The 21,719-nt window shown below is 37.5% G+C and overlaps 3 protein-coding genes across 12 annotated transcripts; all 3 read left to right on the forward strand.

Annotated features, from left to right (window-relative positions):
- The first annotated feature begins 1,449 nt into the window (after positions 1-1,449).
- Positions 1,450-8,951, forward strand: LOC137710466 (protein MEI2-like 1). Of its 8 annotated transcripts, none has more exons than XM_068449491.2 (15): positions 1,450-2,317; positions 2,908-3,093; positions 3,304-3,349; positions 4,151-4,486; positions 4,919-5,295; positions 5,404-5,562; positions 5,691-5,807; positions 5,903-6,054; positions 6,160-6,242; positions 6,322-6,741; positions 6,828-7,482; positions 7,658-7,742; positions 7,828-7,896; positions 8,004-8,183; positions 8,371-8,951. In XM_068449491.2, exons 2-15 carry the CDS (start codon positions 3,016-3,018, stop codon positions 8,527-8,529), a joined length of 2,916 nt encoding a protein of 971 aa, XP_068305592.2. In that variant the 5' UTR covers positions 1,450-2,317; positions 2,908-3,015; the 3' UTR covers positions 8,530-8,951. The 8 variants fall into 8 exon arrangements, with proteins under 8 accessions (XP_068305592.2, XP_068305589.2, XP_068305590.2 ...); XM_068449488.2 differs by having other exon boundaries at positions 1,504-2,317; positions 4,148-4,486; XM_068449489.2 differs by having other exon boundaries at positions 1,630-2,296; positions 4,148-4,486.
- Positions 8,952-9,724: 773 nt separating this feature from the next.
- LOC137709912 (uncharacterized) lies at positions 9,725-14,293 on the forward strand. 2 transcript variants are annotated; one of them, XM_068448893.2, is made up of 7 exons: positions 9,725-10,148; positions 10,804-11,206; positions 11,319-11,475; positions 12,075-12,119; positions 12,591-12,753; positions 12,889-13,259; positions 13,603-14,293. In XM_068448893.2, the coding sequence occupies exons 1-7, from the start codon at positions 9,939-9,941 to the stop codon at positions 13,919-13,921; spliced, it is 1,668 nt and encodes a 555-aa protein (XP_068304994.2). In that variant the 5' UTR covers positions 9,725-9,938; the 3' UTR covers positions 13,922-14,293. The 2 variants fall into 2 exon arrangements, with proteins under 2 accessions (XP_068304994.2, XP_068304996.2); XM_068448895.2 differs by having other exon boundaries at positions 9,880-10,148; positions 10,796-11,206.
- A 433-nt stretch (positions 14,294-14,726) lies between these two features.
- LOC137709913 (uncharacterized) lies at positions 14,727-18,551 on the forward strand. 2 transcript variants are annotated; one of them, XM_068448896.2, is made up of 5 exons: positions 14,727-14,893; positions 16,031-16,443; positions 16,677-16,796; positions 16,899-17,491; positions 17,975-18,551. In XM_068448896.2, the coding sequence occupies exons 2-5, from the start codon at positions 16,039-16,041 to the stop codon at positions 18,228-18,230; spliced, it is 1,374 nt and encodes a 457-aa protein (XP_068304997.2). In that variant the 5' UTR covers positions 14,727-14,893; positions 16,031-16,038; the 3' UTR covers positions 18,231-18,551. The 2 variants fall into 2 exon arrangements, with proteins under 2 accessions (XP_068304997.2, XP_088551751.1); XM_088695625.1 differs by having other exon boundaries at positions 14,893-15,827.
- Positions 18,552-21,719: the final 3,168 nt, after the last annotated feature.

Consider the following 21,719-nt stretch of genomic DNA (forward strand, 5'->3'; position numbering starts at 1 on the left):
GATTAAAAAAATATTCTTTTTTGTTTTTTTATTTTATTTTTTAAATTGATTAATTTGTCAAATAATTAAGGGAAGTGTTATTGACACTCTAAAAATCTCATTATACACGCCTCACAAGTGTATTTTTCTTTCTAAATATAGAAAGTTTGGAGTGTAAAATAAGAATTTTGGAGTGCCAATAACAATTCCTATAATTAAGTGGTATATTAATAATTTACTTCATAAGAGCGACGAGTTTCAAAGCGTGACAATATATTAAGAAATATGATATTATCATATTAATGGGTAGTTAAAAGTAATTTTAGATTTTTTTTTTCTTTCAGGCGAAACAATAACAGTTTTATTAGCATTTTAAAAATGATACAAACTTCAAATAGGTCATCTTAGATTATTTGAAGAATCCTCAAACAAAAATGATTCCAAAACAAAAAAAAATGCTAACTCGGCTAATCTAATAGTCACCGTATTGGTCGATCTTTGGGTATGGCAAACATGAGAACACATCCAGCACTCAAAAGTCAACTGACCTTCAATCCTGGCAATTAGAAATTCAACCACTTCATAATCCGCAACATGTGAAACTATGACGTAATCTAGTACTCTAAAGCAAAAAAGACTTCAATTTTAAAAGTAATTTTGTAATGGCGTTTGTGCATCAAGATATGAAATTGAAAAAACTACTAGGTAAATATATAATTTCGTATTTTGGCTTTATGTTGATGGACATTTCATTTCATAGCATAGACAGTTAAGCCAATAGAAAGAATTTTCTCTCACTAAAGTCATTTAAAACAATATTTTTTCCCTTGCAAGGTTAAAATGTTGATTAACAAATTACATCCCTAATCTATTAGAAGCCTCGAGTTTTTCAATTCAGAATGCATATGTAGCACAAGTATATGCGATAGCGCATATTAGAGACACTTACAATGTTTAATGGCTGAAAGATCCTTTGATGGATTAATGTTTGTACAATGTTATTCCTCAAACCAACTTTACGACAAATGTTTTAGTTTCGTTCAAGCATAATCTAGATGGAGTCTAAATATAGTTTCAAACTCTCCTTCCAAATATAGCTCGTGTGTAGATATGAGTTACACAGTAATCGCTAGATTATCGAAAAGAGAAGAAAGTAGGAACCGAGCTTGCAAGTAGCAAGCTAAGTAGTACCCAAGTAACATGAGTAAAAAGTGATGGTGGAAAATGGGTCGTATCACAAAATCATAGATTTTTAGTGTGTCGAGAATAAAGTACAACCCAATGGGTAAATGGAGGGATAGCATGTCTTGCTACACTACTTCAGGCTTGCTTTGGGGTCCCAGTACACCGTGTAATAATATAATGGTTGGAAACTTAGAGAAAAAAAACTCAACGATTGTATTACTACATTTGGTGTACTGAAATGTGTTCTCCGCATTATTTAAAATTTCTCTCACAAAAGGTCAAAACAAAAGCTGAAATGTAAAAACTCAAAACTGGTTGAGAAGAGGAAGAAAGAAGAAAGAGTGTGAGGGACTGGTTAATTTTGTTTGTCCAAAATCCAATCCTATCCAATCCAGTCCAACACAACTGAACCCAACTCTGGCACTCCCCACAGATTTTAAAGCCTCCCGTGGTTTTCTCTCTTTTGAGCTTTGCGTGTTTCAGTTCAGGTTCCATTTCTTCATGTTTTTTCGTTTGATTTTATCCACAAAACCTCAACACACATTACACACACACACACTCTCTCTCTCTCTCTCCTCTCTCCTCTCTCCCTCTCTCTCTCTCTCCCTCTCTCCTCACACACAAAGAAACCCGCGCCCATTTCTTTCTCTCTCTTGTCTTTGTCTTCTTCCTCCTCCTCCTCCTTCCTTTTTTTTTTCTTTTTATTTCAAACCCACAAAGCCAACCCTCTTCTCTCTCCTCTGTCCGACGTTTTCAGTTTAACAAATCCAAAAACAGCTTCATCCATTGATTCTTTTCCTCTACAGTGACTGACCCACCGGCGCGACCTCTCTTCCTCGCCGGAATTCCCCTCCTTTTCCGGCTACAAGCTTTTTTTTTGGGTTGGAAAAATAACTAGGTAGAAGCAAGCACAGAAGAAAAGGAAGAAAATTTTGGGTTTTTGTTCTTATATTCTCTCTCTCTTTCTCTCTCTCTCCAATCTTGTGGTGTGTGTGACAACTTGCAATGCTGCAAAAGAAGAAGAGGGTTCAGATGCAAAGGTGCTGAGATCTTGTTGTTTTACGAGTTTCGATTTTTTTGTAATAAAGTTTCATATTTGTCTGAATTTTGGACATGGTGATCAATTGTGCTGGTGAGCCTTCTGTTTTACAAGGTCAGACCTTGTTCTTCATTTTTTTCAATTTTTTTGGGTTTGTAATTTGTTGTTAAATTTCTCTAATCTGTCTGAATTTTGAAACTTTGAGTTCATTTTTATGAATATTCTTAAAAATTTCAAGGGTTAAAACTCCAACTGCTTTCATGTTCTTCCTGATCTTTTGCTCTTAGAGTTTCACTATTTTTCAAGGGGTTAAACTTCAATTTTGATGCATTTTAGGTTGCTGAAGAACTTAGGAAAACCAAATTATTAAATTTTGATTATGTTTTCCTATCTTTTTCTCTGCAACCAAATGGGGCAAATTGTGTTTGGTTGTTGGTAGGTGAGCAAACATTTTCACTTTCTTACTATTTTCCCCATTTCCTTCATCTCCCTGAGGTTGTAAGGATTAAAAAATATCGTAAGATCTTAAATTTTTTAGAGCCTAATGAGTAAATTTTCATGCTTTGTGTAATTTGATCTCTGCTTTTCCTTGAATTTCTAAATGCCGTTCCCAATTTCGTTTTCGAAATTTATGGTTGTATAATAAATAATCTGAAGTGGATCATCCTAGTTTTTTAATTGTTGCTGTTGTTGTTAATTTTCAGGTAACGAGTCATGTTACATAGACAGATTCGGCAATTGAGAAAGCTCGAAAATTTACTACATTTTTCGGTTTTGTTTGGTAATAACTTCTGGTTTTGGAGTGCTGCACGATGCCATTTGAAATAATGGATCAAAGGGGTGTATCTGTCTCTTCCCACCTCTTTGATGAAATCCCTTTTCCTGCTGAGGTAATTCTTTGTCTTGTTACCATGGAAGTTGTTCCATTTTTAGTATTTTGTGAAGTTTTCGCAACGTTTTGTTCAACATATTGCACTGGTGTTTATTAGGCATCTTACCCTGCTTAACTCTATCATAAATTATTTGCCCCATTTTTAGCACATCATACCTTTTTGCCATTGTTCTTAATGTATATCGCTTTGCAAACTTTGATTCGCCAGAGACAAGTCGGATTTCAGAAGCTGAAAACCATGTCCGATTACCAAGGTAAGCATCCTGTTAGGAAACTTGCCTGAGAAAGTCTATTAGCTAATTTGTTGTGTCTGGTTATCTTCTGTTTTCGGTGGTTCTCTGGGTTTAGTTATACCACATTACCTGTTGAAATAATTTTCCATCCAAATAGATTCCCCTAACTTATTAACAACTGCCGTGACGTGTGGTGTGGTGCTAAGTTCACCAGTCTCTCTCACTCAATGCTTAGGTTTGAATCGCCACATGTGTCTAAATAGTTAGATCATGCCTCTTAAAGAGGGGAATGAGCATAAATAGTAGTTGTGATAAAACAATCCGAAGATTTAGAAGTATTTGTCTTCACTTAGGTCCAGGGGATGACAACTGGCTGTCCGAGTCCCAACTTCACAACAGAGGTTCTTATTGCTCTATAAAGTAATCGTTTAACGCTCTAAACTTGGAAGTCTATTGATTGAAAGAAAATAAATGTTCCATGGATCATGAGTTGGTTCTGTTATGGTTACCTTTTCTGCTAGAAGTTTTGAATGCCAGAGCATGTTCGGTATTCTTCTTGTATCCACTTTGTTTTAAAAAATGATGAAACAGCTAAATTACTTTTAATATTCATTAGTTTCAGAAACAAAAAATTGGTTTCAAGAAGGATACAAAACAACCCCTAATGTTTTTTTATGGAAATTTGAAATTGTATTTTTGTTTATTTCAGACTATACCCTTGACCCATGCTCATACTCTAAATTTGAAATTTGAATTGATACATTCTGCGGTAAGAAACCATAACTTTTACTAATCTCCTGTGTAAATATTGTCCTTCAGCAGGAGTCGGTGGAATGGTACCGACACCTGGCAGCATGTTGGGATCTTCAATGCCATCAAAAATGTATTTACCAAACGGGGCACAGTCGGTGGATCACTTGGATCTGCCACAATCCAATCTGGCTGGGGAGCAAACAGAAAGGCTAAGCATCGGTGGAGGGGTTCCCAACATCTCCAAGGCCTCGTGGAAACCTATGGATCAGCAACCAAAATTGTGGTCAGACTTGTCTGCAAAGCCAACACCTTATAGCTCGGTTGGTGGCAAAACTGTTATTAATGGCGCCCATCATGAAAGTAGCCTGTTCTCAAGCTCTTTGTCTGAAATTTTTAGCAGAAAGTGTAAGTTTTCCTTTTAAAGTCTATTAATTATTTTTCTGTTCGTTGCATGCGGTTAATGTTACTTTCTGTATTCTCATATCAGATACTTATGTTTACCATACACTCTTTGGTTTCATCAGTAGATATATTAATCTGCAGTTCTACTTCTATCATCCATTACAAGCATGCAAAAGAAGAGGCAAAATTTGATTTTCGAACAAGAAGATTTCAATGCTATGTCTAACAAGTTTCGATCTCAAATATTATCTTGCATAAAGTTTATGCGTTTCAATTATCTGGGTCCAAAATCTTTCTTAAACTTAATGTCTATGCAAAACACACGTTTTAATTTGTTCTCTACTTCTATGTATGTACTAATGTTTAGTCGCACATTTGCATTTGTTGGGATACGTCTTGATTGGGTTGACTTAAGCTGACTATTTTCACATGCAGTGCGATTATTGAGGAGTGATTTTGTATCTCATCAATCTACTAACAACGGTGCTTACCAACATGAGGAAGAGCCCTTTGAATCTCTTGAAGAAATTGAGGCACAAACAATTGGAAATCTCCTTCCAGATGAAAATGACTTGTTTTCTGGCGTGACAGATGAGCCGGGTTATAAGGCTCATGTTAATATTGGTGATGGATTTGAAGATTTTGATCTCTTTAGCAGTGGCGGTGGAATGGAATTGGAAGGCGATGATCAAGGGGTTTATAATAGCTCAATTGCAGGTGAACACCCTTTTGGAGAACACCCTTCCCGAACACTTTTTGTCCGCAATATTAATAGCAACATTGAAGATTTGGAATTGAAGGCTCTTTTTGAGGTGCTTATACCTCCTTTTCAAGTTTTTAATTTTTCTATCATATATTTTATTTTAGTTTGACAGTCCATGCAAGCCAGCTAAAATGACAATTCTACTTTGTTCTGCTAGCAATATGGAGACATCCGGGCACTTTACACAGCCTGCAAGCATCGTGGGTTTGTTATGATTTCTTATTATGATATAAGGGCTGCCCAAAATGCACTAAGAGCACTTCAAAGTAAGTCACTGAGGCGTAGGAAGCTTGACATACATTATTCGATACCCAAGGTATGATGATCATTTGCTATTCACTTTTGTTGTATACGCTAGATTTGCGACCTTGCTCTTCCTGTCTTGTTTATACTTTCTCCTGTTGCTTTGTTCCAATCATGCTAATATACTTGCCAATATGTCAGGACAATCCTTCTGATAAAGATATTAACCAAGGAACGCTAGTGTTATTCAACCTTGATTCTTCTGTTTCTAATGACGAGCTTTCTAAAATTTTTGGATCTTATGGAGAAATTAAAGAAGTAAGTCAAAGGATTTTCCCCGCTTTTATCTTGATTTGCTTCTAAGAAGAAGAAAGAACTTAGTATATTTATGTGGTTATTATTTTTGTTTCCAGATCCGTGAGACTCCACACAAGCCACATAACAAGTTCATAGAGTTTTATGATGTTAGAGCTGCAGAAGCTGCTCTCCATGCGTTGAATAGGAGTGAGATTCGAGGGAAGCAGATCAAGCTTGAACCGAGCCGTCCAGGGGGCGCAAGGAGGGGGTATTGATAATTTATTCTTACTATTGATTACCAATATGTCTGATTCTCAATTAAGTTTGAAATTCTTAATTTTCTCCTTTGTAAGAAAGAACATTCCTTTTGCAGTTTGGCTCAAGTTTCCGAGCAGGAGCAAGATGAATTCAAATTTTGTCATAGCTTGTCTGACAGTTTATCAACAGCCACCAAGCGTATGAATTTGTTTGTTAAGAATGGTTGCTTCGATTGTGTTTATCTTGTAATAAAATGGATACCTTTCTTTTAATACAGCAACACTTCATCCTGGAGTGGTCGCATCAAGCTGCATGGTTAATGGATTTAGCCTGGGCTTACACTCTGCACTCCGTTCACCGGTGAGCACATTTATTGAAAACGCTTTATCTCATCAGAGTTCTAGTGTTCAAGATGCCTTGCCCGCTCCAGTGATGGGGGCATCTATAGGGAAAAAATTTAGCCTCCGTGACCCCGATCAGTCTCTGGATGACATGAATTTTGGTAATCAGAGTGTTCCCGGCATACATCCACATTCGCTTCCTGAGTATAATGACAGTTTAGCCCATGGTATTCCATGCAACACTGCTGGTGCTATCGGAAGCATGAATGGGAATCTGGGACTTAGAATGAGAGAAGGAACAGACAGAAGGTCCACTGTCAGTGCAAATGGTCACCTAGTGGAACTGAACGGAGGAGGTACTGTTTAACCGAATTATTACTTGTAAACGTAGTCATTATTTTGGTGAAATTGTTGTTTACAATTTCTCTTCTTTCTTACACAGCTTTTGGATCTCCTGGAAATGGGAGCCGCCCAGTTCATGCTCATCCCTATGTTTTGAATAACTCCAACTCGTACCAGCAGCATCCTTCAAGTCCCATGATGTGGCAGAATTCACCATCATTTATCAGTGGTCCTACTGCGCATCACTTTCCCCAAATGCCAGGATTCCACATGACACCACCTCATATGCTGAGCGGTACTTCACCTGTGCACCACCATGTAGGATCAGCTCCAGCTGTTAACCCTTCCCTTTGGGAAAGGCATGCCTTTTCAGGGGAGTCTTCTGACACTTCTAGCCTTCACTTGGGTTCTCTTGGCTTTGCACGTTTTGCTGGTAGTCCCCAGATGCATCCTGTGGATGTCTCTTCACACAACCTCTTCTCTCTTACTGGTGGAAATTTCTTGGACATGACTACCAGTGCCCGGCAGCGCTCTTCACAGGAGATGGGCCACATGTTTCCCGGTAGGAATTCAATGAATTCAATGCCTACCTCTTTTGATTCTCAAAACGAACGTGGTGTTAGAAGCCTGTCTCACCGAAGAAATGAAGCAAACTCTAACAATGCTGATAAGAGACAATATGAGCTTGATATTGAACGAATACGCCATGGGGAAGACAGACGCACCACATTGATGATAAAGAACATTCCCAACAAGTACGTATATTGTCCCCCAACTGTTCTGATTTATTGCATCATTTATCTTCACTTTATAGTTATCGTGGGCTACAGTATGATAAGATTATTGAAAACTGCAATATTTGTATGAATTGCTATCCAGTTGTGTGTAGTGATTTTCCTGCTTTGCTAAACTAGTTAACGGTTGTTACAGGTACACTTCAAAGATGCTTCTTGCTGCAATTGATGAGCAGTGTCGAGGAATTTATGACTTTCTTTATTTGCCAATCGACTTCAAGGCAAGGAAACTGTTTAGATTATCATCTTTTCGGGTTAAAAGCTTATTGTTGTCTAATTTAATGTTTGCATGTTTATCTTTCACAGAACAAATGCAATGTGGGATACGCATTCATCAACATGATCGATCCTCATCAGATTGTTCCATTCTATAAGGTTTGACTGACTGAGATGTATTAATTTGCCGAAATGAAAAAAAATTTATCTGCTCAGAGGAACAAATCCTTTTATATTCATGACATTTTCGTGTGTATATGTTGCAGGCATTCAATGGAAAAAAATGGGAGAAGTTCAACAGTGAAAAGGTGGCATCACTTGCATATGCTCGTATTCAGGGAAAAGCTGCTCTTATTGCCCATTTTCAGAACTCAAGCTTAATGAACGAGGACAAACGCTGCCGTCCCATTCTCTTCCACACGGAGGGTCCAAATGCTGGTGATCCGGTAAGATATCCACAGTTCCCCCTTCCCTTTTTATAGTCCTTCGCGAATCTATGAGGCTGTCGTTTTTCCAACTTAAGTAAGATTAAGATCATCGTAAATAGGGTTTTCGGTTGAGAGAATCTTACATCAGGTTCATTATGTCTCCATTACCAAGACTGACCCTTTTACTTTTTGTCTCTCTCAATAGGAACCCTTTCCCATGGGTACCAACATCCGATCAAGACCAGGAAAACCTCGAACAGCCGGCCACGATGATAACCATCATCACGGGAGTCCTTCGGCAACTGTAAACGGAGAGGAAAAATCCAAGGAATCCGAGCGAGACTTGTTGTACCCAGATTTCTAACCACTCAACCTGATACTGCCTACAACGAGCATAACCACTCCAATTCATTGCATCAGGGGTGGTCTATTGACTTCAGTTTTTGACTATAGAGGAGTGCTTCTACTAGGTTTGGGTCACCTAAAACCGAGAGGGTTACTTCACAACAGTTTGGTATTTTCTCTGATGTTTCATAAGTAAGCCAACTTATGGACACAGAATGTCTTGACAACCTTAAAATTTTGGAGTCTTGTTTGTTGAACGATGTCTCAGTGTATAGGCAGGCACTCACAGAACCCTGTGCTTGTTTTTTTTACCTTGTTTTTACTTTTACCTTTTACCCATGTGGGCCCTTTTTTCTGGTTGGCCAATGGTGGAGACCCACATTTACCTTTGAGTACTCCGGTTGCTGAAATTTTTGAAATTCGAGTCATGCTTTGATGCTATCTGAGTGTGTTCTCTTGCAGTCTTTTTGTTGAATGTTCGCCTGTATCTTGATGGTTCCTTTTTGGAACCCCTGAGGGATAAAATTCCCTTGGATCATCCTCTGTTAAAAGAGAACACATTCACCATAAGTAAAGTGATTTTCGAACGCCTCTTTTTTCTTTTTCTTATTTTTTTCTTATCTTCTTTATGCACATTGATGTTAGAATAAATCAAATGAGAATCTACGTACGAACTAAATAAGAGTGTGAAGAAGGAAAAATAGGTGTGCCATCGATCGTTTGAAAGCTGTTATTTGCACTTTACATAAATCATCACGCAGTTTTAAAGTGCAATTTCTCTGAGTGCATAGTAAGTTTTGGAAGTTGTAATATTGCACTATGAGTTTGTGTGGATATACTTTTAAAATGATTGAAAATGCTTTTAGAGAAAATGATTTTGAGTTTCAAAAGTACTTGAAGTGCTTTCTTCAAGAAGCATTAGATATGTGCTTCCTCTAGGATGCACTAAGTGATTTTCTGTGATTCACTTGCATATTTACTAAAGATTGGTTCTACAAATATTTTCATCAAAAACACTATCAGTCATTGTAAAAGCATATCCGAATGAACTCTATATCTTATGCAAAAATACCAATCAAATTAACGGTCTAAGATGTTATGTCCAGTATGTTATTGACACTTTGAAAAATCATCATTTAATCCTTAACATTTGATAAAATATAAATCGTTTTCTTTTTGTCTACCCAAAATAGAATCATCAACCATGTACCATTAACAATTTTTTAAAAAAAAGATTTTTTTTAATACTAAATTTATAGTTTTATCTAATGCTTAAAGAATGTAATTTGTTATTTAAAATTATTTCTTAAATTTAATTGGGGTTTCATTGCCAAAACTAAAAGTGTTGTATCCAGGCCGCCTAAAATCCGAATCAAAGGTTTCCTGCTGCCCCAAAATATTTGATTACAGAAGACAAATAACTATTGAATGAGTGCTCTGAAGAAGCCCAAGACGGAGGACGTAGAAATCATAGACGGCGGCGGCGAACAAGCAGCAAACAAGGTGAAGATGGCGGAGGAGGAGAACGGCTACCCAGATAGCAGACAAGAGCAAGAAGAAGCTCTCGTTGCTCTGATCGAGCATCGCACCCGCGAAGTCCACCACCTCCGCAACCGCGTCTCCTATTACAAAACTCAGGTTGCACCCCACCATCCCCCCCTCTCTCTATTGTTTTTGGTCAGTTTCAATGGTGACATTTTGGGTTTTTTTTTTTTTGTAAATGTTGGTTTGCTTGTTTGTTTGTTTTCATTTCGCGTTCTGCTGTTGCTATAAAGTTATGAACTTTGAATTATGGCTTTTGATTAACCTGTTGCTACAAGGCTTTGTTAGGCTTTAAAGTTTAAATCTTTTTGCTCATTCTGACTTACCCAAGTTGAATACAAAGTTTGATTAGTACTGACTTATTGATTAATTACATATGCCCTAAACTAATTTCATGGCAAATGGGCACCTGGTTTTGATCGCACTCCAAAAAATCTTTTTAGGGTTCTTGAGATGAAGTTAGAAATTGAAAACTCATAAAAATGTTGTTGGTTTTGAGTCTGATCATAAACTCTGCTTTAATGTGTGGAATTGCTCCTCAATGTTCATTTATTAGCCGAATGCCCTTGTGTAAACTCATTGTATATGAAGTTATGAATCGTAATTGCTGCAAATTAAAATCATCAAGTGAAGACATTTATACAAATTTTCAGATATGCTCGAAGCGATGAGCGTTTCTATGTGTTTTAACTTATGAGATGCCTTCCGAAGGGAGTTATCCGCTAATTGTTTATTTGGAAAAGGTATGCAGCTTGGGGAAGCAGAGAAGAGGTTAACTGATACTGAAATTAAGTTGGCTCGACTTCGACACCAAGACAGAGTAGGGTCAACTAGGAGTTCACCCGCTAGTGGAACGAATAGTGTAAAGGTGGAGCGCAGATCAACAAGTCCTATCCATTTAAATGACGGTTCTTCTAGACACCAGCATCAATCGAAAACAGAACTTTTCATTCCTGCTGTCAGCCCAAAAGTTTCCCATCCTACAACGGTGGCAAGGTCTAGTGGGAAAGCTCCAGTTAATTCTAGTGCTCAAGCAAGTCCATCTGTTTCTAGTCAGCCTGTTAGTGCTAACAGAATGAAAGGGGACAAATCTTATAGAAATTCTTCAAAGCAGGAAGTTGAAGTTCAAGATAAAGGGACAAAACGGAAATTTGGTAAAACTCTAGCATGTTGATTGGGTCCTTATTCTGTTTCTTGACTGTCTGTCTCTAGGTCACATATTTCAATTTTTCTTTGTGTCTGATGCAAAAGTTATATGTATTTTAGAAAAGAAAGAACACAAAGAATTAGTCCCATTGGTTCACACTAGCTCTCAACCATGTAAAATCAACTGCTATGCGAGCAGTCACATCTCAAGTCAGCACAAGAGAAAGTTGAGAAGTCTTTCTTTGTGCCCAGTGAATGATCAGCTTTTTGTGACCAGGTAAATTTTACTTGTCATCAATGGTCATGATACCTGTTGTGTTTATTTCACTCTTTCAGGATTTCACCTTTGAAAATGTGGGGAAAGTAAAGTGGGGGTATATTTATTCCCTCCGGTTATAAGATGAAGCTGTGTTTTCCTGTGTCCAGATCTTTCGGTTAATAGTTGTCTTTGGGTGTGAATTAGCCTCTAACCTTAAATCTGTAACATACATATCAAATTCTCAAAGTATCAGATATCTTTATCCCTTTCAGGTAGTTGCACATATTAATGTGTATTAACTATTAATTATAGATTATGGCCCTGCTTTGGAACTAATGTATCTTTCTTTTTCATAAGTTGGTAGTATTCTCTTGTACTATGTCAAACGAAATTGAATCCCTATCCTGAAATTTTAAGTAATTAAGTGATATAAAATAATTTGTGTAAGCAGCCCAACAACAGGCAATGGAATGAATTTACACTTGAAACTGAAGTGTAAAAGAAAGCTTGAAGTATATTGGTTACTTTGTCCTACAAGGCTACAACTAGTAACTACAAGATGCATCAAACGTTAGCAAATGTGATTAATTTTAACAAGTGCTTTGGAATGTTTGCAGTGCTTTAGATGGAGTAGTCAACTTCTGGCAAGTTCAGTCCAAGGGGTAATGCCCAAATGCCCAAATCTCATCATTTTAAATTATTATTTCTTAACTTCATAATTGTGTTCTCAGTAGCAATATAAGGTGGATCAAAATGAGCATAAGGTCATATAGTCGAGCTTTCTCCTATTTTTTGTATATATTAGGAAAAGCATGTATCCGAGCATAGTTATTGCATGCCTTTGATAGAGATGTATTCTGACTGTTGGTGGACTGTATGTCCTAAATTGACTAAGGAGGTGCAGTATCTCTTTGTTTCAAAAACCGGTGGGGGTATTTATGTGGCTACTATTCCTTGATCTGTTTAGAAAGGCAAAACTGTGATTATATCTTCGTGCTATGACCTCAGGATTTGTAAATTCTTGCAGTTTCAATTTTCCGTCTCAGGTCTTAAGCAGTGCTCTCAAATTTCCAGGCATTTGCTTCTACTTTGCACAACTGAGTAGGCATCCCTTTTGTTTCTTTTAATTGCAGGTCTAGTGCTTCTCGGCTTAGTTCTACTGATTGTGTATCCCCAAACAGGAGATGGCCAGAAGATATTGCCTGGCATCCTGATGGAAACAGACTATTTTCTGTGTATAGTGCTGATGGTGGCGACTCGCAAGTATCAGTTCTAGATCTAAATAGAACACAAGGGGTAAGGGCTACGTTTAAAATTAATTGTTGCAATTGCGTGTGGGGTACACTGAGGTTTAAGCAGCATGCCCTCTGCCCATGAGTTCCAAATTTAGAGAATTGACACGCTGATTCTTGGCATTTTGTGCATTTACAGAAAGGTCGTGTTACTTTCTTTGAAGATAAGCCTCATGTGAGAGGGATCATTAACAACATAGTTTTTCCACCTTGGGAGGATGCCTGTTTTGTCACTGGTGGCAGTGATCATGCTGTTATAATCTGGAAAGAGACGGATGCGGAGAATGTATGGAAACCAAAGACATTGCATAGGAATATGCATTCATCTGCTGTTATGGGAGTAGCCGGGATGTTCCAAAAGCAGATGATACTATCAGCCGGAGCGGACAAGAGAATTGTTGGGTTTGATGCTAACACGGGAAGAGCAGAGTTTAAGCATCAGATAGAAAGTAAATGCATGAGTGCCTTGCCAAATCCTTGTGACTTTAATCTCTTCATGGTTCAATCAGGGTGAGAAACACTGATTTTTCATCCAGAATATTCATATCATCAATATGTGTGCTGTCTTGATATTCGCCTTGTCAGTGCTCCTAGAACTGAATCCCGTTTTGTTCACCTTATGCATTTGTATGCTGCCTCATATTATTTGTGAAGACGCCTCATGGTTTTTGACGTGTATTTATATTATTAACCATCAGCAGTCTTTTGGAAGAGCCGTTGCCTTGCTATACTTTATTAGTAATCATATATTAGATTAACTTAATACATGTATACATTTTGGACGAAGGCTTTTCTTCAGTTACGGTTTCTATGTATATTTATATGTTAACGTTAACCTGTTTATAACATGCAGGACGCATGAGAAGCAGCTCCGACTATTTGATATCAGACTGAGGCAAACAGAAATCCATGCTTTTGGGTGGAAGCAAGAGAGCAGTGAATCTCAGTCAGCTCTGATCAATCAGGCCTGGTCTCCAGACGGCTTATACATCTCATCTGGTACCGCAGATCCATTGATCCACATATTCGATATCAGATACAATGCCAACAAGCCTTCTCAGTCTATAAGTGCTCATCAGAAACGGGTTTTCAAAGCTGTATGGCTCCACTCATGCCCCCTTCTCATTTCCATATCTTCTGATTTGAACATTGGTTTACACAAAACCACGTAGACAGTACAACGTTCCAGCTAGCAGATACTACTGGCCCGGAAAAGATCTGTTACTTGTTTTCAAGAGTAACGACTTTACGTAGGGCATTTTTGTAAGAATTGAGTGTAGACATGCTGTCGAGATGGTGGAGAATTGTAAGTAGTTTTTTCGACGGGACGTTGCTGCTAAGTGAATTTTGATTTTGAGTGTGTTGGATGCAAATTTCTTTGAGGAAATGGAAGATATGATACACTGCTTCTGTTGAAATCATCTGTAACCAACATCTCATACACGACATGTCGTTCATTTACAAAATTGGGCTCATGGACCGGATGATGGATATTCCGGCAGTCCAAAGTTTGCATTATTTGAAAGCGTTGTGGTCTTTACTCACTTTTTAACCTTTAACACGTCCTTACTGATTTTTTTTTAATTTATTCGATCTGACAGTTGAAAATTTAGAAGGATATGAGATGTAAAGATAGGTGTGTAGATAACACCATCTTATTTGAATGGGTCCTCGGTTAAGATTTTAGAAACACTTTTCATTATTCAAGCAGGTCGCCACTTCCTTTCGTTTGTATTAAAAAAGCATACAGGAAGATAATTTAAATGTGAGTGCAAGAGATCAACACTGTTCTAACCAACTTGACTAATCTCGTCATGTATGAAAACAATTATTGCCAATTCCTAGTAAAATTTTCTCATAACTCAATTATCAAAATTTTGAAGTATTTATTAATTTTATTTGTGAGTGTAGCATTTTTGGTGACGCTTACCCATGTAATTGTTTTATTTAACAAGACGTCACTGTGGTGGATAACCCGTTTTATGTAGGTTCTTTTCATTTCTAGTGACAAATTAGTTTTGGTGGAAAGCGCATAATGACACGTACCATAGGGTTTTCACCTTCTCCTCCCACACTCAAATTGTGCGACTCCTAAAAATTTCCAACCCTCCTTAGACGCTTCAAGTCTCCTCTCCTTTGCATTGGTAAGTCCCAATTTCTTCATTTTTCTGAGGTTTTTTTTGTACGATTTTTGCATTTCTCTGATTTCTTTTCAGTATTTAAAGAATAATGCTTGACTACTCCTACTCAATACTCTTCGAATCACAGAGTTTTTGCTTATCAGAACAATTCATATTATGAATCACTCATGCAATTATCATCTCTGCAAAAATAAATTAAAATAAAGGTCGTATAGTCAATTTATTATATCAAATATATAGACGGTTCGTAATGCTTTTATCAATTCATTTTTTATACAAATTGATGACTATACAATCTAAAGTGATTTATAATATGAACAATTCTGATAATAAACACGAAATTTTATGAATTAGCACAAACAATTTTGAGTATGAACTCCTCCTCATCTTTGAGTAGGAACTCTTACACATCTTTGAGTATGAACAGTTTTAAATGCGCGTCCAACTGGGGGTTTTTTTTTTTCCCATTATATTTTGGCATTTTTAGTGGCTTTTGAGCTGAATTGGTGAATTCCTCTGTCGAATTGCGTTAAATGGAAAAATTAAGTTTTGGGTTGATGTTGTTCTGAGTTGTGATCAACATTGATGCATTTGCTGAAATGGGTTTTTCAAGTAGTACCTTGTAAGTTTTTAATTTGTTTTATTTACTTTTTCAAAATTTTATAGAAAAAGGGAAATGTAGGTCAAGAAATTGGGTTGGAGATATTTCACATCATGGTTTTGGTGAAGTTAGGTGACTGGTTGAAGGGAAGATGTAAGCAAAATTTTCTTGTAGTGCAATTTAGAGTGAAACGTGACACTTTATATTACTCAGATGTAGATATTTGAGACCCCAATTGGCATGGCTTACTTCTGAGATGTGACAGCCCGCGGATCACGATCGAGATGATGCAGTGAGTGGTTGGAAGTATTTTAGGGAGCTGTAAAATGTTGCTAGGTTTGTAGGAATTTGCAATGAGTTAATGCCACTTTAGTTTGTTCGTCGAACATTCATTCAAGGAGTTCTAGGATTTTGTAATGAGTTTTGCTAATTTAGTTTTGCGTTTTTTGCATCTGTTTCTTGTTCTAGTTGTGAAATCGTTAATGGAAAATTGTTTTGTCTGGCATTGCCGAGATGGTGGCGTGCTACTTTCGTATTAGGCTTCAACATGATCAAGGGAAGAAATGACGGGTTTGAAAACAAGGGGCCGGCTGCAAACTACATGAATGCCAACTATTACCCGGCTCGTGCTCCTTTGAATTATGCGTACGACCATCTTGCTGCTTCTGCTTGTGCTACTGAGGATCATGGGGTGCGTAAGGACCATCTGGGTGTGGAGGACTTTTCTGGCTACATATTTATGTGTAATGGAAGAACAAAACCGGAATGCTACCTGTACCGTGTCTTTGGACTTCCTGCTGGAAGAAGGGAAGTTATAGAGATGGTCAGGCCGGGCACAAAGCTGTTTCTATTTGATTATGATGTGAAGTTTCTTTATGGGGTATATGAAGCAACCACTGCTGGAAAGATGAACTTGGAAAGGACGGCTTTTGGTGGAAGCTTTCCTGCACAGGTGAGTTTAGATTTCTTTTTCGTATCATCTCCTACTAAAAGGGTCTTTGTTTAAGTTAAATGGGAAGAGAAAATAAGCTTTCGTGCGATGAAAGAGTTTTTTAATGACAATGCACATTGGACCAAACCGCCATTGGTATCACAATCTGCTTAATGATTCGTCTTTTAGAATTTCCTGCATTAACATATTGTTTAGTAAGAACTAATTAGTATTCACTTGAATTTTCTGTATAGGTAAGATTCAATACTTACAAGGAATGTCTCCCCTTGTCAGAGAGTGATTTTAAACATGCTATTCTAGATAACTACCAGAAAGGCTCCAAGAAATTTAACCCCATTCTCAATAGCCAACAGGTAAGTTTCTTTGGCAACGGAAGCAGTTCCATTTCATCCTTATCGATTGGATTGCTGTCGCTTGATCAACTGTACTTATTTTTCTGTTGATTTTATGTGCAGGTAAGCCATTTATTATCACTGTTTCATCCTATTACCACACAATCACCTGTCAAACATGACAGATCCTATAGAAAGGACCAATATCATCCCTACCCAAGGCTGCCTCCTTCAGGCACTACATACTTAAATTCAATGCGTCTCAGTCAACCCCCACAAGTGTTAGTGCCTCGGTATGTTCCACCGGTGGTCCTAGTTCAGCAGTGGGATGGTCGTGGATCCACAAGAAACATGGGTCTTTCCCATCATGCAGAGCACCCCGCAGTGTCCAATGCAGGTTCACAATCAGCAATTCCAACTCAATATACTGAGGAACAGTTTCAATCCCCAGCAAGCCTGCCTTCCGTGAAGGATGCAAATGCAGCCTCGGTATACAGCGGTCTTACTTCACCACACTTGGAGCCTCAGTATATTCCACCGAATGTCATACAGCAACAGCCTGTTAGCTATGGATACATATCATACATGGGCAACATTTATCCTGCTGTGCAACCGCAAGCTATGCCAGCTCCAAATCAGACATACTATTCTGCACAAGTTGCGCACAGTTACTCGGCTGAACTACCTGTCTCACAAGCGCCCACATCATACGAAAGGTACTTATCCTTAGGTAGATTCTTGTTTTGGAAACTTGGAGTTCCCTGCTCCACCAAGCAAATTGCATCTCTAAATGGAAATGCTAGCCAAAGAGTATTGTTTCGGAAGTTACAATACATGCGCTTAATCAGACCTCATAGCCCCTGTGACCTTCACTTCACAGCCTGATTAATTTGCGACTCGCACTTCTATGGTGCTTTGTTGAACTAGAGTTTGAATATTTACTAATGCAGGAAATATTTGGGTGAAGAGAAAGAAAACAAATCACGCAATTCGGGAACTGTTATATTTGATTTGTTAAGCGGAGAGTTTCATTGCAAATAATCATGCTTAAAAAGAGCATCCCGGATAATCATTCTCTTTTGAATTCTTAACTTTGTTTTTAGTTCTTAGATGCTATCCTGCAAGTGTGATGCCTACGTCTCTTTGTTTTGACTTGTCTTTGTTATCAAACTGAAAGTATCATGGTCCTTGTGTTGCAGCTATCACAGTCATGAGGCCACGCAGAATGCAGTTCCTAATGATCAACATACGAGCTTGGGGTACAGGTACAATCAGTTACCTTCGCAGGCGGAGACTGGAATACAGCAGGGGAATGCTGCCAAATACTACAGTCTCTACCAAGTGCCTACACTCCAGTATGTTTCATCACCTGTACAAACACACCTCAACAACATTGGAAGCACCTGGGCTTCCAGCAGGGACTCTTCATCACTGAATTCCGCCCCAACCCACTAACCTAGAGTCAACCGCTAAATTGGAGATCTCAAACATGCTGGTAAATTGAGCATCGCGTCGCCTGGTTGTTATCACTCCACCTATTTAGTTCAGGTTCTTGGTTTAGAACAATATTTCCGTTGGTTATAAATAGTTACTAGGAATGTTGCATTAGTATCGTAGCTCAGGTGGTCAACGCTACCAATGTAAAACGGGTAGGCAGCTCTGGCCTTGCAGGATGGCTGGCCTTTAATCTTGAAGATGCAAAAAAATACATTCAAACGAATGCTTCGTGTTTAAGATGGAAAGTACAATTAGTAGATGTTTCGTTCTTCTGGTAAATGCGTTAGTGCAGGATGATTTGTGGATCAGCTTTGAGTGATGCTGCAGAATTCAACTCGAAGTCGAATTCCCATTCTAGTACTCATTTTACTTGGCTGGCAGATGGATCTCTCCTGTTTTGAATTCGTTCAATTGTTGATGAAAACAAAAGAGCGGATTTCGTTTGAGGTAAGAAAATATTTTCGATATTAGCATTATGTCCTATGATTTCGATTAGCATGAGGTGGTAAAGATGCAAGCATGGATCATTTGGAATTTGGGGAAATTGACCTTGACCTTCACCTTCACTAATCCATTGTCTTGCCACTTTCCACATCCATCTTGTCATTGAGAAAAACTAGTGACCATGTTTTCTGCATGACATCTTGCACAGGTTCGGTGTATTTTGGTTTCACTTAATCTCACGTAATCTTATTTCGTGTGAGAAATGATCTAATCAAGTGGCCTTACCGAATATCTTCTATTTAGCATGGGAGTTGTCGTAATGAGAATCTCTTTTGGACAAAGAAGTCTTGAGCTCATTGGGCCCTCAAGAAGGTTATGGGAAATGGGTTCGGAGTCGGACAGAGAAATAGATCATCTACCATCCATTGTCTAGTGGTTGACCTCAATGCTCGTTGACTCCAGCAGGTCTAGGAATGTCATGCCACCAGACTCACCACTCTTACGCACTTCTTCATGGAGTTCAAACTTTTTATCACTCTAATCACGTGATTTAGCATGTCGTGTTGAGATGTCATTATTTGTTAAATTATGTGTTGGATCACGTAATTAGATAAAACGTATAATAAAGAGGATAAACACATTGAAATTTCACGTAACTAGATAGATCATATAATGAGAGGGATAAACACATCGGAATTTAAAAATACCCGTTACGTTGTTGTTTTAGTGCATAAGTGCATGCATACCCACACCTTTTGAGCTGAGCTTGGAGGATTAAAGATATTCGAATGAGAAAATTTTGCCATTTTTTAATTGTTGTTTGTTGTTTTGGGCGGTCGCTTCGTATCTTTAAGATGGGAAAATTATCTACAACAAGATTATATTTTGGTAATATTTTAAATAAATCATGTATGATTATTTGTCTTAACTTTCTTACATAACAATACGTAGTGGTGGAATGAGAAAATTACGTCCTTTTTTTATATTTTTGTTTGTTGTTTTGGGCAGTTGCTTCATGTTTTAAGATGAGAAAATTATCTACAAGAAGATTATACTGTGGTAATATTTTTTAAATAAGTCATGTACGATTAGTTATCTTAACTTTCTTACATAACAATATGTAGTGGTGAAGTCAAAATTGTATAATAATGGGATCATAATATAAGCTCTAGAAGTTTGATCATGTTTTCATTTATATTGTCAATAATGTGTTCTTATATTTTAGAGACGTCATATCACAAGAGGAAAAAAAAAAAACTAATATAGAGCAAAAAAGAAGACTGAGTTACACACACAATAAATAAGAACGGTGGAAATCTTTTGTCAAATGTGGAGTGTGATTTTAACATGCCTTCTTAAAAGTGTAGCAAGTTGTTTGTTCTTTCTTAGTTCTTACTAGGTTCAAAAGGAAATTGAGAAAGAAGAAAAAATAGGAGTGAAGAGTTGTGCTACAAAGGCAAGAGTGACCGAGATAAGATGAGCTTGAAGTGGCGTCAACAAACCCTAAAAATCACCTACAAAACATTTATTTTATTGAACTTAGTATAGGGGTCAAAACAGATGAACAAGGGATTACATAGGAAAACTAATGAAAAGGATTTGAAAACTTTGAGTTTTAACAATAAGGACAAAATAAATGGTAAAGTGAATTGATTTTTTAGTGTAAAAATGTGGTTTTTCGTTAAAGTGAACAATACAGGAAGCTTTTCGTTAAAGTTCCCGAATTACATTGAGTTGTTGGGCTCATGGGCACTCAATGGCTTCACTATACTTTTGTTACTGACAATACATGATTGGTTAAGATTCTGTCATAACGATATTCATGTTGCATAGATGATCTTATCAACCTTATTTTTAACATTGTAGCCTTCTTTTTCTATTAGATGGGTGCACATTAGGAGAGATTCTCTTATGCAACTAAAATTTAGCTTTATTAATGCGAATGTCCTATCTTGTTTAGAAAATGTTTTTTCGACAATTGACACATAATAAATTAAAAAAAATAAAAGAATCTCTCATACACCAAAGTAGGGTTGGGCATTTGAAAAAAAAAAAGTCGAGTGAACCGTCCGAACCGCACTGGTGGCTTGGCTTGGTTTGGTTTTTTATTATTTATTTATTTATTATAATTTTCGGTGGTTAAACCGAACCGCACCTACCTTAATTGGTTTGGAAGTCGATTCTCAAAATTCTTAGGGTGCGGTTAATAGAATCGACCACATATATTTAATTTTATTTTTTCAATCATAATTAATACGTGTAGTCATATAAATGGTTAGTTATTTACGAGTTACCGTGTTTCCATCACATGAAAACAAAACTTGATTAGTTTAAGAGTCCTTTTGAAGAAGAACAAGGGGGACCATTTAGAGAAGGAACAACTGTTGCTTTGGTGATCTCCTTGGGTTGCTTCATTTGTGTTTTCCTTTGAGCAATCACTCGTATTAGTGCTATGTTTTGTAGCATTTGGGAGAGAATTTTGTTATGTATTTCGTCTTCACACAAGCCGAGAACCAATCCAAACTAACCCGCCACTACTTGTTAACCAACTTGATCGGTTTTAGACCCAACTTAGTCGATTTCGTTTTGTAATTTTGGTCTGTCCGACTAAGTCGGTGTGGTTTCAATTTTGACCTAAAACCGATCTAAACCAACCCTCGTCCACCCCTACACCAAAGTAATGGACAATGGGGGGTCATTATTATGTTATGCTTTTTGTACTAAGCTACTAACTTATTAGTCAGCAGGCCTCCACTTATAGCCGATCGATCAATTCTATGCCTCTTAAGCAGCCATGCACGCCGGCATCCCCTTTTCACTTTTTGCTGGCCATGTCTGCTTCCTGTGTCTGCCTTTTCTTCTTCTTCATCTTTAATTTATTGACTTTAATTAATCAATTTTTTTTTAAATTACTTTTGCTTATTGAATAATTATTCCTCGTCAATATATGCCATTATTTGTAGCGTGTCCTTAAAGAAACAAAGCCGCCATTATCTATGACCT

This window comes from Pyrus communis, chromosome 6, assembly GCF_041283825.1.
Source record: "Pyrus communis isolate YQ-2024b chromosome 6, ASM4128382v1, whole genome shotgun sequence".
Taxonomy (NCBI): domain Eukaryota; kingdom Viridiplantae; phylum Streptophyta; class Magnoliopsida; order Rosales; family Rosaceae; genus Pyrus; species Pyrus communis.

Excerpts from the sequence above, each read along its gene's own strand:
- LOC137710466 (XM_068449488.2), top strand. The coding sequence starts at position 3,016 with ATGCCATTTGAAATAATGGATCAAAGGGGTGTATCTGTCTCTTCCCAC. Across the intron at positions 6,243-6,321 it reads TTTATCAACAGCCACCAAGC|CAACACTTCATCCTGGAGTG; the intron begins GTATGAATTTGT and ends CTTTTAATACAG. Across the intron at positions 8,184-8,370 it reads GTCCAAATGCTGGTGATCCG|GAACCCTTTCCCATGGGTAC; the intron begins GTAAGATATCCA and ends CTCTCTCAATAG.
- LOC137709912 (XM_068448893.2), top strand. The coding sequence starts at position 9,939 with ATGAGTGCTCTGAAGAAGCCCAAGACGGAGGACGTAGAAATCATAGAC. Across the intron at positions 11,207-11,318 it reads AGGGACAAAACGGAAATTTG|AAAAGAAAGAACACAAAGAA; the intron begins GTAAAACTCTAG and ends TATGTATTTTAG. Across the intron at positions 13,260-13,602 it reads CTCTTCATGGTTCAATCAGG|GACGCATGAGAAGCAGCTCC; the intron begins GTGAGAAACACT and ends TATAACATGCAG.
- LOC137709913 (XM_088695625.1), top strand. Across the intron at positions 16,444-16,676 it reads GTGGAAGCTTTCCTGCACAG|GTAAGATTCAATACTTACAA; the intron begins GTGAGTTTAGAT and ends TTTTCTGTATAG. Across the intron at positions 16,797-16,898 it reads CCATTCTCAATAGCCAACAG|GTAAGCCATTTATTATCACT; the intron begins GTAAGTTTCTTT and ends TTTTATGTGCAG.